Source organism: Bos taurus, chromosome 22 (genome assembly GCF_002263795.3).
Source record: "Bos taurus isolate L1 Dominette 01449 registration number 42190680 breed Hereford chromosome 22, ARS-UCD2.0, whole genome shotgun sequence".
NCBI lineage: Eukaryota > Metazoa > Chordata > Mammalia > Artiodactyla > Bovidae > Bos > Bos taurus.
The window spans coordinates 54,071,687-54,087,670 of record NC_037349.1 but is presented as its reverse complement, the minus strand read 5'-3'; the positions used below and the strand labels follow the sequence as shown (position 1 = coordinate 54,087,670).

The 15,984-nt window shown below is 46.5% G+C and overlaps 1 protein-coding gene across 1 annotated transcript in view; it reads right to left on the bottom strand.

Moving 5' to 3' along the window:
- CDCP1 (CUB domain containing protein 1) overlaps nt 1-2,035 on the bottom strand; it is a 103,281-nt gene extending 101,246 nt beyond the window's left edge. Inside the window, exon 1 of the mRNA XM_002697118.7 lies at nt 1,874-2,035. Coding sequence (XP_002697164.3) covers nt 1,874-1,955 — 82 coding nt within the window. The 5' untranslated portion in view covers nt 1,956-2,035. The remainder of the gene's footprint in view (nt 1-1,873) is intronic.
- Between the last annotated feature and the right edge of the window lie 13,949 nt (nt 2,036-15,984).

Genomic DNA, 15,984 nt, shown 5'->3' with positions numbered 1-15,984 from the left:
CCCTTCATTCTTAGAAGTGGGGGAACTTGTAAGAATACTGAACTCAAACACACCCCACGGCGATGTCAACTTTCCTTTACAGTTCCATCTGTGCAGTGACACCAACTTCATTTTCATTCAGAAGAGTATTACGAGAGTTCAGGGATTTATAAAATAAATCCACTATGCCAGGCTCTCTGATTTTCTCCGTCTTTTCAGGACAGACTCTAGAAACTTCTGGGCAAAGCAAATGTACTCTGCCTGCTTCAACCAAAAAGACACAACCATTAGTTCAGCCCAGTGATGTGGCCTCACAGGTCTAGTTCCTGAGAACACAGGAGGGATTTAAGAAAGTGAAAGGGGCAAGTTCCTGGGCTTCCTTGTATTTAGACAATGAACGGTGAGACACTGCTCCAACAGTGAATAACTTCCTGGAAAGAACAGGCTCCACTGGAGACCAAAATGGCAGCCTCCGCAGGCCACAAGTAGGAATCAGACACGTTAACAGAAGCCAGTTCAGGGCAGTCTGTCATTGTGATCAGTAATGTACTGATGCCTTGATTTACATCATATTCTTACTGGAGTTCTCAACTGTTATCACACACAACCAGAAACATCTCAGACAATTCCCCCGAGTTTCAAGAGGGCTCCCAAGTCTGGTGGGCACACTTTTTTTCTCACACATACATTTACACCTATTCATTTGCTAAGTTACTCTTTATTCTTAAGCAGACTTTTTTCAACGGAAATCTTGAAAACTCAGTCCTAACTTAAATACAGTCAATACGCGCACAGTATGTTCAATATCCCATCTACTGTGCAGTAATATGTCGCCTGACGCCGCTGAGGAAAAGAACCAGGAAGCTTTCCCGTCTCGGATTTGTCATGATGGCAGTTGCCGGAACGCCCAAGTTCAACTCATCCGCTTAGTTCCATTCTTTTTAATTTCCTCTAATTTGTCTGCCTGCCAAACGCAAACGTCCCCTTAGATGCAGCAAAGGGTAATAATTAAAGATCGCTTCCTGGGTAGTTCTTTCCAAAGGGGGAAAAAAAGCCCCACTACACAAAACCTGTAGTAGTCTCAGGGAAGGCTTCAAATCAAGTCCTTACGTGAGGAGACCAGGTATTCATGGTGTAAATACTTCCAGGACCCGCAGGGCACCTCCCCGCGGGCAGCCGGGATGGGGGCGTCCCTGCGCGCCCCCGCCCCGCCCCCACCGGAACTCCGGATTCCCCCACAGCGCTGGACCCTCCCCTCCGCCGACCCCCTTCCGCCGTCAGGGTCCACCGCCCACAGGTGCGAGGGCCCGGGCTGCCCAGCCTCCGCGGCGCAGAAGCGCTTTCCTTGTGGAATTCGTGTTCCCGAACTTCGGGACAGCGAGAAAATTCCGGGCGGACAGGGGGGAAACGAGGCGAAAGCTAGGAGATGGTGACGCTTAAACCACTGTTTCGTTTCCTCGCCCGCGTCTGTGGCCGGGGCGCTGAGGTAGGAGGGTGCACCCGAGAGGGAAGTTTCCCTCCTCACGGCCCGCCCGGCGCCACCAACAGCCCAGGTAGAGCGAGCGCGCGGCGCGCCGCCTCAGCGAGGTCCCCGCGCCCGACTTCCGCGCGCCCTTCCCTCCTTCTCCCTCGGCGCCCGAATCGGGCGCCCGACCGCGGGGCTCCCCGCGTGCCAAGCAAGGCCTGCGTCCTGGGCGAGGTGGCGCGGAATCCAGGAGGGCACGGCCACCGCGCCCACCCCGCTCCGGCGCCGGGCAGTCCCGGGGACCCCCCGGGACCGCGCCGCCCCCGCCCCACCCTGCACCCTCGGCAACCCGCGCCCCTCTCCGCCAGGCGCCGGCTGGCGGGCGGTCGCGACCCTCAGCACTCAGCGCCCCTTCAGCGCCGCACTCACCCACTCCGCGGGGCAGGCGCGCGGCGCCCAGCAGTAAGATCCCCAGCAGTGCGACCGCGACCCCGCAGTTGAGGCTGGCCATGGCTCCGAGGCGCCTGGGCCTCGGCGGGGAAAGCGACTGTGGCCCGTGGTGCAGAGTGGCGGCCGCGGGCCCCGGAGCCTGGCATCCGAGGCGCTGCGCTCCACCCCAGCTCGCTCACCTGCGCGCGGGGCGGGCCCGCCCAGGCTCCGCCCAGCGCCGCGGGAGCACGAGCTGGCCGGCTCAGTCCCCTCCTCCCTGTCCTCCTCCCCTTCCTGCCTCCACTCCCGCCTCTCGCCTGGAGCACTGGGACCGGTAGCCACCTTCCCGGGGTCTAGCCGCCGTCCCTCTCCTGACTTTCTCTATAGGGGCCAAAGTCGCCCTTGGGGAAGACACTTGCCCTCCTTTCACTGTCTGGGAGACACTGAACGGAGGCCACTGTGCAGCCCTTTTTCCGGGGAAATCAAGTCTGTGGAACACCCAAGCCGTGGCTTCCGCCTCTGCTTCCAGATTTGGGCTGCAGGCTTTGGACTTTTAAGGCCGATGCTTCTGGTACTCTTTTCAGAATGATGAGCCCGCAGCCAACCCCAGGCACTTCACGGACAGTGTTTCTAATGCTCACAGTAACCCTTCCGCAGAACAGATGAAACAGACACCCAGTTACGCAACCTTCCGAAGGTCCCCGGGCCAGTTAGTAACTTGCGGAGGCAGAATTTGATACCCCTGGAAGGGGTGTGCACAACCGGAGTTGCTTCGTTTCATTTCTGAAGACTGAATGAAATGAGTGAATACTGGAGGCTGGAGAGGGCCCTGAGGAGAAACCTGCCGTGGGGCCCCTTCCTTGAATTCTGAACAGTATGGCCTGAGGCATTTTCTGCAATTATTGGGCTGTAAATGAATGACCCTGGGCCTCTTTCCCTCCTCCCAGCTGCCTTTCTTTGGTTTCTGAGGTCCTGTGGATTCTCCTTCCCCTCTGCAGGCCACACACCAAGTCCAGGGTCACAGTGTCACAAGGAGAGACAGTGGATGGTTCAGGGACTCTCAGCTAGCAGACCAGGGTTCTATCAGAATGACTCCAAAGGCCCCCGTGGGCCTGCCTGTGCCGGTGGGCAGCTAGCAACTTGGCCAGGGTCACCCAGAATAACCTGGAAGCAGAGTACATGCAAGAGCATTGGTCTGTGTCCAGTTCCCACTTTTTTTTTTATTCTTGGGAAACAGCTTCTCCAGGCTGATTCTACTCTTATCAGGAACAGGGGTGAGAAACCATCTCTTAGGAGAGTCATCCCCTTCCTTCTGTGTGTCTTCAGTGATGAGAATAAAGCAGCCTCTGTCTACAGGGAGCCCACAGTTCATGAGGGATGCAGGGTTGTCCGGGCTGTGGACATGACTGCTCTGCCCCTCCTCCACCTATGGACTGTGAGCTGAGGGAACATGAGTTTACCTTCCAGTTACTTAGAAGACCAATGAGGAAGCTGAGGCCTAGAGGGAAGGAAGAGGATGAGAAAAGTAGGGAGGCTCTTGGTTCTCCCCAAGAAATTGAAGGCAGACTCATCAAGAGAAAAAAATTATCAGAAAATCTAAACATCCTTTAAATATGTTTATGCTGACAGGAGAGTAAAGCAGATTTTGTCTGTTTTCCTAATTGTAAGCAGGCATATATACCCCAGCATCTTTTCATAGCGTCCCTAACTCCATTGTTTTTTATATATGATGATGGTGATGATGATGATAATATTGATAATAATAATGGAGTGGCAATGAGTTGAATTGAAAATACTAGAAATATTTTGTGATAAGTTTAAGCCTAAGCAACAAGTTATCTTTTTACTGTCTCATTTCTCCGAAGTTTAACTGAACTCTCTGGAAGAGTGAAACTGGCTGCGCTGGGTCTTCGTTGCTGCTCATGGACATTTCTTCTTTGAGGCAAGAGGGGGCTACTCTCCAGTTGCAGCACGTGGGCTCAGTAGTTGTAACTCACGGGCTCTAGGGTGTGGGCTGAGTAGTTGTGGCACACCAACTTAGTTGTTCTGAGGCATGTGGGATCCTCCCAGATCAGGGGCTGAATACATGTTGCCTACATTGACAGGCAGATTTTTAACCGCTGGACCACCAGGGAAGTCCTAAATGAACTTTCCATAAATGACACAAGAGTCACTAAGTCTCAGATGTGAAGGATTGGTAGTAGTTCCAGATAATGGCAAGTGAGAAAGAGTCAAGGAAATGAGGAGGCATTTCAGCACCCTTTGCAAGACAACCCACCTCTGTAGTTGAAATCAAGATGTCTTGAGGCAATGGTTTGGTTCATGGAAGAATGTAAGCAAAGCTTTGCCAAATTTTGGAAATGTCTTCTCTTTACAAACTTGCCTGAATGGAAGGAATCAATTTTTAAAAGTTATTTCTGAACTGAAAGAAATCCAGGCAGCTGCAGTCCGTTGCCAGAGAAAAATGACATTGAAAGATGAGTTTTAAAGCTGTTGTATTTAATTTTGAACCCTCTGTTCAGTTCAGTTCAGTTTAGTTGCTCAGTCATGTCCAATTCTTTGCGACCCCATGGACTGCAGCATGCCAGGCTTCCCTGTCCATCACCAACTCCTGGAGCTCTCTCAAACTCAAGTCCATTGAGCCACTGATGCTATCCAACTATCTCATCCTCTGTCGTCCCCTTCTCCCCCCACCTTCAATCTTTCCCAGCATCAGGGTCTTTTCCAATGAGTCAGGTCTTCGCATCAGGTGGCCAAAGTATTGGAGCTTCAGCCTCAGCATCAGTCCTTCCAATGAATATTCAGGACTGATTTCCTTTAAGATGGACTGGTTGGATCTCCTTGCAGTCCAAGGGACTCTCAAGAGTCTTCTCCAACACCACAGTTCAAAAGCATCAATTCTTTGGCCCTCAGCTTTCTTTATAGTCCAACTCTCACATCCATACATGACTACTAGAAAAACCATAGCTTTGACTAGATGGACCTTTGTTGGCAAAGTAATGTCTCTGCTTTTGAATATGCTGTCTAGGTTGGTCATAACTTTTCTTCCAAGGAGCAAGCGTCTTTTAAGCATTTTTGACCCGTCTGGAAACCCAACAAAAGCTACAAAGCAGGGACTTTTTTCCCCCCTTTGGTAAAAAACATAAGCCTACAAAGATGAGGGGAGCAGACAGAAGACAACAGCCTCTTAGAAACTGGAAAGCAGATGGGTAAGTAGAAACTGGAAGCCACTGGAGGGGAAAGTTGAGAAATAAAAAACAAACAACCACCACTAAGGAACTGGCAGCAGAAGGTATTGTGTAATGGGAGAGTGAAGAAGGGGCTAAAACAATGAAACCTGGGAGAAAGCTGAAAAACTATAGTTCGATCTCTGGAAACTGTTCTCCATTTCTCCTGGCTGGGCAACTGCCCCTAAGCAGAAATCTGAAGCATTGTTTTCTGAAGAGGTTGCAACTGAGGAAACTGGGCTGAGGAGTGCTGGGCATAGCTGTAGGCTTAGGAGACATTCTGGAAAATAGGTAGATAAAAGGAACAAATGTATTCCTTATGCTTAGTTCCCTAGGTGCCTGGCCCCGGTTTGCCCCTCAGACGCCAGTAGTCTCAATTCATACTAGAGATGGAAGGAGTCTTCTGGAGAATCTGACAAGCTTGAAGAGAAACACCTAAAGACACAGACATTTATCCCCATCAAGAAGCTAACCAGATTCTTCCCATGACATTCACAGCTGATAAGCCCCACCAGTTAAACTTTTTGATCTCTCACTTTTAAATATGACCAGACAGTAGGAGTTTATGACATCTGAGGAAAGCAGCTAACATGATAGAGTCAAAACCAACCAACCAACCAAACAGAAAAAGGCACTTGGAGAAAAGACAGAGAATAAAACAAAACAATTGCTACCTTCTTTAGAAAAATAGCAGACAACAGTGTATTTATGCTGTAGGGATAAGGAGTAATAAAAAAATGAATATTCAGGGACCTACAAGAGTTCTTAGAAAAAATTGTAAATGACAGTAAATATTAAAAAGTAAATAGAAAAATTGAAAGATTTCCCAGAAAGTAAAGCAAAAAGATAAAGATAAAAAGTAGGAGAGAAAAGGTAAGAAAATTAGGGGTCTAGTTCAGGGGCTGTAACGTGGATAGTGGGTTTCACAGATAGAAATAGCAGATTAAGCAGAGATATCATCATCAGTAATATAATTCAAGAAATTCCCCAGGTCTGGAATGACATGAGTTTCCCGATTTAAAGACTCATGGTGTGTCCAGTACAATGGATAAAACAGGCTCACATCAAGGCACATCACAGCAAAATTTCGGGAGCCTATAAACAAAGAGAACATTTTATAATTTCCAGGGTCTTATGCAAAGAAACAAAAATCAAACTGGCTTTGGATTTCCCAGTAGCAGCACTGGAAGCTGGAAGACAATGAAGCAATACCTTCAAAATTGTGAAGGTATAATAATTTCCAACTAAGAATTCTATATCCAAGCTACCAATTAAGTGATAAAGTAGAAAAAGAGCACTTTTAGACATTCAACATCTAAAACAGAAAGAAAACCAATAAAACCTCCAAACAACAAACTCCCACACACCTTTTCTCAAATACTGGAGAATGTATTCCATTAAAACAGGAAATGCGTGAGACACAGAGAGGAGTGGATACAGGTTTGTGGGGCTGAACTTAATTACCTTAAGAAAAAGAATACAGAATTACAAATAGAAAGTCAAATGTGAAAAGTGAGTATTTATTTATAATAAGGAAAGAGATGACAACAAATCACAAACTTGAAAAAGTTGAAAAATGCCCTGCTGCTGCTGCTAAGTCACTTCAGTCGTGTCCGACTCTGTGCGACCCCATAGACGACAGCCCACCAGGCTCCCCCGTCCCTGGGATTCTCCAGGCAAGAACACTGGAGCAGGTTGCCATTTCCGTCTCCAATGTATGAAAGTGAAAAGTGAAAGTGAAGTCGCTCTGTTGTATCTGACTCTTAGCGACCCCATGGACTGCAGCCCACCAGGCTCCTCCGCCCACGCTATACCTCAGGCAAGAGTACTGGAGTGGGTTGCCATTGCCTTCGGAAAAATGCCATAAATGTCACTAAATCTAGGAAGCAGTGTGATATCTCTAATATGAGTTCAGTTCAGTCGCTCAGTTGTGTCAGACTCTTTGCAACCCCATGAATCGCACTCAGTTCACTCAGACTCACGTCCATCGAGTCAGTGATGCCATCCAGCCATCTCATCCTCTGTCATCCCCTTCTCCTCCTGCCCCAAATCCCTCCCAGCATCAGAGTTTTTTCCAATGAGTCAACTCTTTGCATGAGGTGGCCAAAGTACTGGAGTTTCAGCTTTAACATCATTCCTTCCAAAGAAATCCCAGGGCTGATCTCCTTCAGAAGGGACTGGTTGGATCTCCTTGCAGTCCAAGGGACTCTCAAGAGTCTTCTCCAACACCACAGTTCAAAAGCATCAATTCTTCGGCGCTCAGCCTTCTTCACAGTCCAACTCTCACATCCATACATGACCACAGGAAAAACCATAGCCTTGACTAGACGGACCTTTGTTGGCAAAGTAATGTCTCTGCTTTTCAATATGCTATCTAGGTTGGTCACTGGTCCAGTATTCTTGCCTGAGGAAGTCCATGGACAGAGGAGCCTGGAGGACTATAGTCCATAGGGTGGCAAAGAGTTGAACACAGCTGAGCAACTAATGCTTTGACTTTTCATAACACTATATCCTTCATTTGTTCATTTCTTCAGGTCATACTACGTCACTGATATATGTATCATTTCTTCTGGAACTGTCAAATTTCATGACAAAATGCATCAGATAAGGTAAGATACAATCTTGATGTATTGGGATGCATTCAGCATATGAATTCATACACAGAAATGCAGTGTCTCTAGAAACATAATGTTGTGCCATGCAGAGTACAGAAATTCTTACAAATTCTATGTGTGATTCTTACTAAAGAGCAAAGTAGTGTGATACATTTATAATTGTATATGCTGCATTATTAATTTATTTCTGGCAGAAAAAAATCCTTCATTTTTTATAAGACATTCGAACTGCATGTTATGCTTAATATTTTAGTTTTGATAGTTGAAAGAATTTTCCAGACTAGCTTCTTTGATTCTTCCTCCTCCACTATCCGCATGCTTCTGGTTGGGTACTATAGGACAGATTCATCATATGATACCACTTCTGACCTTGCTCCTTTTGGTCACCTCATCTGATGAGTCAGCCCAGTGGGTCTGAGGAGTATTTCTAGAAGACACTAGTACAGCATGAGTGCAAGCAATGACCCAAAAGTGACTATGAATTATGTCCCACTAAGATATCCCACTAACTCCCAATTAAATGTATTTCCAGTTCAGCTTCTCCTTAGCCGGATCCCAAATTGCTCATAGCCACTCAGTGCTGCATTGCATAAAGGGAGGTGGGATGGAGGGGAGGTGGAGGAAAAACTCTTTTGCAATTGAAATAAATGCCTTTGCGACTATTACAAAAAACAGGAGTAGATGAGCATGTGCCTTTAGAAGGATTGCAGTGTTATTTAAGCTTTCTTATCTTCATGATTTATTTGCTTCTGGACACAAGAAGCACAAAATCCACCTCAAGGGAGAGGTAAGGAATGCCCAGGCTGACATGCACTGTGCTTAGAGAGACGGGAGTCCAGATTTAGTCAAGTTGTAAAATGTATGGCCAAGGATTATGGGAGCCCCTTCCAGGTGAACCCATGGACAGAATAAAATCAAATGGAGACATACATTTTATTGATGAGATCCTCAGCGGTGTTTGGCCAAGATGTACATAATCCACACCTCAGCACACCTGTGTTCTTCAGATGCACTTGAGCCACACATGGCTAAGCAACCAGAGACAAGGAGCCTGACCATGGAGTGACACACCAGCCTCAAGGAACATACTCCCTTTTCAAGCTTCTGTGATTTGCAGCTTCCAGTCACTTGTAGCGGAACCTCGTCCTTAGGCCAGCACTAGAGATTTTTCTCGTGCCGTGGAATGTTAAGGGAAAGCAGACCCAGTGATTTGCTGCAAAAAGGAATTTAACCTAAATGAGCATGGTGGAATGGCTTAATGACTACCACTGTGATTCTGCAGTCAGATGTCCTAGATTCAAATACTGGCTCTGCAACTTACCAGCTTGTGCAACTCTATATGTGCCTTGGTTTCCTCAGCCACAAACCAGGGCTATGAGAGGATGACCTTCAGAGGGTGTTGTAGAGATTCATGAGATAATATGTGCATAGTGCTTGGCATGTAGTAAATGCACAATAAATGTGGCCAAGATTGCTTTTGCCATGGGGGTTGGTGTGAAATGAGAGGGTTTCAGCTTGGTTGGGGTGGAGGGAGAGCTCTGGAGAGGTCTGGAGACCAACATCTTCATGATCTCATTCATGCATGAAAGCATCAGTTCCCCAAGACAGGAAGTTGCCTCTGCTTTACTCATCTGGATGTTCTCAGTGCTAAAAACGGTGCTTGGTACACAGTCACTGCTCAGCAGATAGTTGGGCAATGAATGGATTCATCAAGCTGATGAATGTGTGGATGGCCCTGCTAATCTATCCAGCTGAGCCTGGGGATCTTATTAAAACTTGGGACCCTGAAAAGATGAATGCAAGTTGTTCATTTTTAAAAGGGGCGGGGGGCAGCTTCTAGAAAGAGGTCATTATGGCCCAGGCCAGGTGTCTGGCAGCAACCCTGGTCTTATGGGACTGGCCAGTGTCTGGTGGGCCAAGACTTCATCTGGTTTGAACAGAGGGGTGGAAAGAATCTGTCTGCATCAGGCAGCTTCTCTGAGACTTTGCTTTCCAGGCGATTAAGCAAATTAACAAAGTGGAGATTCTTTGGGAGCACAAACAGCCCTTAACTGTCACTTTAATGCCAACCACTGTTTCAGAGAGAAAACCTCCCAGTCACAGCTGGGGCAGAGGCCCCTTTGTGAGCATTGAAACAGAGGAGCTGGCTGTGGTCTGGGGATAAGATGGGTGTTCCTGGTTTGCCAAGTCATTTGCCCAAAGGGGGAGCCACCTGGTACAATTTCAGTCCTGGGATGACAAAATAAGGAAGATCCTCCAGAAGTAGCTAGTCAGCTGCTGCAGACTGGGGCTGAGTGAATTTGAATCCGAGTGACTCAGGAAGTCGCCAGCAGGCTGCCAAGCACCTATGTGCTCGCCGCACGGTGCCTTGAAGCCATGGAGTTCCCAGGCTCCATCACCTCCCCGGATCATGGCACCTAGGAGGTCAAGGTAGAACGACAGAGGGAGAAAAATGAGGAGCAGGAGACAGAGCTCTCCCCTCCTGCCTCTTCAAGCCTGTGTAGTCAGCTCCCTGTAAGTCTGGCCCACAGGGTGAAGAAATCCAGACCCTGCCCCTCCCTGGATATGACCCATATCCACATCAGGCCTGAGCCTGCCAGCCTTGCTTCTTTCTTTTCTATATTTTCACTTGGAGTGTGGGAGGAAGATGGTCTTTAGAATACCTTCAGAGATTGTTCTTCCCCCAGGAGAGGGAATTGAGTCATAACCATTGAGCTGAAGGCTTGGAGCTCATCTCGTTGTTACCTCTTGATAGATGGAGTCACAGAGAGGGGACGTGACAACATCAAGCCACCCAACATGTGGTGTTCAGGGCAGAAGGAAGCCAGGCGTCCAGCCAGGAGCCCGTGAGCTCTCCTTCTTAAAAAATCCTGGTCTAACTCTGCCAGCATCCTCATTCCCACCACTCATTCACCCGCTCTGACCCTCTTCCTTGGCCGCTTGGCCTCCACTCTCAGTGCTCTGCTGAAATGTTTCTCTCCAGAATAGCCAAAGCCCCTCCCCGTGGTCACACCAGGTCTGGTGATGGGAAGATGGCTTCAGAAGGAGGAGGGGATGGGGAAGCAGCGTGGGCTAAGGCTCTGAGACTCCCGTAGTCTAGGACTGGTTCTGGAGCTGGATGGGCAAAGACACAGCTAACTCAGCAAGCCTGGAGCCATTGGTCACAGACTTTGCCTGCAGTGCCCTCCCACACCACTGAGAATCCAATCCGTATCCTCAGGAGACTCACGCTTCACTTGTGCAACCGTCACTACCATCTGCCGCCAGAGCATTTTCATCTTCCCAAACTGAAACTCTGTTCAGAAAGTCCCCTACATAAGAATAAGTTCTGCTCCAGGAGTGTGTTCCTAAGTCCAAGTGGTTCGTGAGTCCACCGAAGTTAGCCGAGGTACTCAACTAACACAGTTGACTATGTAGTACTGTACCGTAATAGATTTATAATACTTTTCACACAAATAATACATAGAAAGCAAACACACAAAAAATAAAGCATTTAAAATCCTACAGTACATTACCTTGAAAAGTACAAGAACTGGCATACAGGGGCCGGAATTGAACATGCAAGAAGAGTTACTGATTGGAGGAGGGAGAGAAGGTGAGAGATGGTAGAGCTGAAGGATCATCAGCAATAGGAGACAAAAGGCAAGCTGCAGTTTCACTCATGCCTGACGTTGATGTCACAGGTTCTGGTTCCTTGCTGGATTCAACTCTATCTACCTTCTTGAAAAAACAATCCAGTGATGTCTGGATAGTATTAAAAGCTCTTTTTTTCTCTTCACGTCAGGACCTGCTACACCACTGCTTTTATGCTTGCTTCCAGACATCCTGGGCTTGAAATAAAAATATTACCCTACTGTACTCTATATAGTTCTGTACAGTAAAGAACACAAAAGCACAACCATGACACATGACAGTGTACGCCAGACACCTGAACTTGCTTATGCGATTGGACATGTGAAGGCACGATCGTGTCTTTGAAGCTTGCAACTTGAAGGTTCATGTGTAAGGTACTTACTGTACTCACTAAACAGCTTCCTAGTCTCCCTCCCCACAGCCCCTGAGCAACAATTATTCTACTTTCTGTCTCTGTGACTTTATTATTTTAGGTACCTCATATAAATGGGATCATACAGCATTTGTCTTTCTGTGTCTGGCTCATTTCACTTAGCTTAATGTCTCCAAAGTCAATCTATGTTGTAGCGTGTGTCAGAATTTCCTTCCTTTTCATAGTTGACTAGTATTCCACTGTGTAGATACACCACATTTTGTTTATCTCTTTGTTCATCAGTGGACATTTGCATTGTTTCTGCCTTTTAGTTACAGTGAATAATGCTGCTATGAACATGGGGGTACAAGTATCTGTTTGGATCTGTTTTCGGTCCTTTTGTTTACATAGCCAGAGCAAAATTTCTGGATTGTAAGGGGATTCCCTGGTGGCTCAGCTGGTAAAGAATCTGCCTCCAATGTGGGAGACCTGGGTTCGATCTCTGGGTTGGGAAGATCCCCTGGAGAAGGGAAAGGCTACCCACTCCAGTATTCTGGCCTGGAGAATTCCATGGACTGTATAGTCCACACAATCTCATAGAGTTGGACATGACTGAGCAACTTTCATTTTCACTTTCAAGGTAACATCAGCACCTCCCTGGTGGCTCAGCGGTAAATAATGTACCTGCTAATGCAGGAAATTCGGGTTAGATCCCTGGGTCAGGACGATCCCCCTAGAGAAGGAAAAGGCAACCCACTCCAGTATTCTTGCCTGGGAAGTCCCATGGACAGAGGAACTGCTGGGCTATAGTCCAGGGGGTCGAAAAGGGTCGGGACTTGACTGAGTGCCTGAACAACAACAACAACAAAGACAACAACCAATGCCGTCATCACACCTCCAACTAAATGGATGATGGGGCCTCAATAGCATCAAAAATCTAGTCAGTGTTCAAATTTACAATCGTCTCATCAAAATCGTTTTTACTGTTTTAGTTTGATTCAAAATCAAAACATGGTTCATGTAGGTTCATGTATTGCAGTTGATCAGTGTGCCTTTTGTTTAAAATAAAATAAACTTTATTTTGGAATAATTTTATATTTACAGAAAAGTTGCAAAGTCAGTACAGAGACATCCCATGTACTCCACACCTAAGTAGCTCTAACATTAACATTTTTCATTACATGAGACATTGGTCAAAACTAAGAAATGAACACTGATACTTTACTAGTAACTAAACTCTCAACTTTACTGGGATTTCACCAGTTTTCTCACTAATACCCTTTTTCTGTTACCACATTCCATCTTGGATACCACATGGTATATGTTTAGTTATCATGTTTTCTTAGGCTCCTCTGCTCTGTGACAGTTTTTCCTTTTTCGTGACCTGGACAGTCTTGAGGAGTACTGGCCGGGTATCCTGTAGCAGGTCCCCTAGTCTGGGTTTGTCTGAGGTTTGTGTCATGATCAGACTGGGGATGTGGGTTTGGTAACGACAGCACAGAAGGCAGAGTGCCCCATCACACCTCATCAGGGGTGGGTAACAGCCACAGGACATCCCTGGTGATGCTCACCTTCCTATCTCGGGTAAGTAGTGTCTCTTGGCTTCTCCACCATGAAGTTACTATCTTCCCCTTTTCTTGCTCTATTTCTTGCAAGTGAACCAACATTAAGCCCATGGTATGTCTTCTAAACTCATTTGAATCAAGATTCCCTTATCTCTTATTTTTTCTCAAAATGTATTTACTGAAAAAACTGGGCTGTTTGTCCTGTTTCCTTTGCTCTGTGTGGTTCCTATAAGCTGGATCTCAAGGTCTGATCTGCCTCATGCTTGATTTTTTTCAGCAGGGCCACCATAGGGATGGGGCTGTGGGCTTCAGTCAGGAGGCAATGACTGTCTCCTTTTTGTCATGTTAGCAGCTACTAATGCCCAGTATGTTACCTCAATTCTAATGCCTTTGCTGCTAAGTTGCGTCAGTTGTGTCTGACTCTGTGCGACCCCATAGATGGCACCCAACAGGCTCCTCCATCCCTGGGATTCTCCAGGCAAGAATACTGGAGTAGGTTGCCATTTCCTTCTCCATCTAATGCCTTTAGAGTCCTCAAAACTAAGCTTATCATGAATGTAATCTTTCCTACATGAAGAGAGTTCCTTTTCCTCCTTCATTACACACAGCAGATCTTAGCAAATCAAAGATAGTACCCATGGTAAGAAACATTATTGTTTATGTACAACTAAGAAAAGAAATGCAAAAATAAAATGGCTGTCTGAGGAGGCTTTACAAATAGCTGTGAAAAGAAGAGAAGTGAAAAGCATAGGAGAAAAGGAAAGATATAAGCATCTGAATGCAGAGTTCCAAAGAAGAGCGAGGAGAGAGAAGAAAGCCTTCCTCAGTGATAAATGCAAAGAAATAGAGGAAAACAACAGAATGAGAAAGACTAGAGATCTCTTCAAGAAAATTAGAGATACCAAGCGTACATTTCATGCAAAGATGGGCTCGATAAAGGACAGAAATGGTATGGACCTAACAGAAGCAGAAGATATTAAGAAGAGGTAGCCAGAATACACAAAAGAACTGTACAAAAAAGATCACAACCAAAATAATCACGATGATGTGATCACTCACCTAGAGCCAGACATCCTGGAATGTGAAGTCAAGTGGACCTTAGAAAGCATCACTATGAACAAAGCTAGTGGAGGTGATGGAATTCCAGTTGAGCTATTTTAAATCCTGGAAGATGATGCTGTGAAAGTGCTGCACTCAATATGCCAACAAATTTGGAAAACTCAGCAGTGGCCACAGGACTGGAAAAAGTCAGTTTTCATTCCAATCCCAAAGAAAGGCAATGCCAAAGAATGCTCAAACTACTGCACAATTGCACTCATCTCACACGCTAGTAAAGTAATGCTCAAAATTCTCCAAGCCAGGCTTCAGCAAGACCTGAATCATAAACTGCCAGATGTTCAAGCTGGTTTTAGAAAAGGCAGAGGAACCAGAGATCAATTGCCAACATCTGCTGGATCACAGAAAAAGCAAGAGAGTTCAAGAAAAACATCTGCTTTATTGACTATGCCAAAGCCTTTGACTGTGTGGATCACAATAAACTGTGGAAGATTCTGAAAGAGATGGGAATACCAGACCACCTGACCTGCCTCTTGAGAAACCTGTATGCAGATCAGGAAGCAACAGTTAGAACTGGACATGGAACAACAGACTGGTTCCAAATAGGAAAAGGAGTACAGTCAAGGCTGTATATTGTCACCCTGCTTATTTAACTTATATGCAGAGTACATCATGAAAAACACTGGACTGGAAGAAACACAAGCTGGAATCAAGATTGCTGGGAGAAATCTCAATAACCTCAGATATGCAGATGACACCACCCTTATGGCAGAAAGTGAAGAGGAACTAAAAAGCCTCTTGATGAAAGTGAAAGAGGAGAGTGAAAAAGTTGGCTTAAAGCTCAACATTCAGAAAACGAAGATCATGGCATCTGGTCCCATCACTTCATGGCAAGTAGATGGGTAAACAGTGGAAACAGTGGCTGACTTTATTTTTCTGGGCTCCAAAATCACTGCAGATGGTGACTGCAGCCATGAAATTAAAAGACGCTTACTCCTTGGAAGGAAAGTTATGACCAACCTAGATAGCATATTCAAAAGCAGAGACATTACTTTGTCAACAAAGGTCCGTCTAGTCAAGGCTATGGTTTTTCCTGTGGTCATGTATGGATGTGAGAGTTGGACTGTGAAGAAAGCTGAGTGCCGAAGAATTGATGCTTTTGAACTGTGGTGTTAGAGAAGACTTTTGAGAGTCCCTTGGACAGCAGGGAGATCCAACCAGTCCATCCTAAAGGAGATCAGTCCTGGGTGTTCATTGGAAGGACTGATGTTGAAGCTGAAACTCCAGTACTTTGGCCACCTCATGCGAAGAGTTGACTCATTGGAAAAAACTCTGATGCTGGGAGGGATTTAGGGCAGGAGGAGAAGGGGACAACAGAGGATGAGATGGCTGGATGGCATCACTGACTCGATGGACATGAGTCTGAGTGAACTCTGGGAGTTGGTGACAGGGAGTTGGTGACAGTGGACAGGGAGGCTTGGCGTGCTTCGATTCATTCGGTTGCAAAGAGTCGGACACAACTGAGTGGCTTTCACTTTTTTTCACTTTCAGGTGAATTGCACTTGTTAGAAGTTCAGCCAAAGGCAGAAGTTGCCTGGTGGCTGGATGTTGGGCAGCCGTTGCTCCAGGGCATCGCTCACACCAGCTTTTGTGGTCAGTGTCC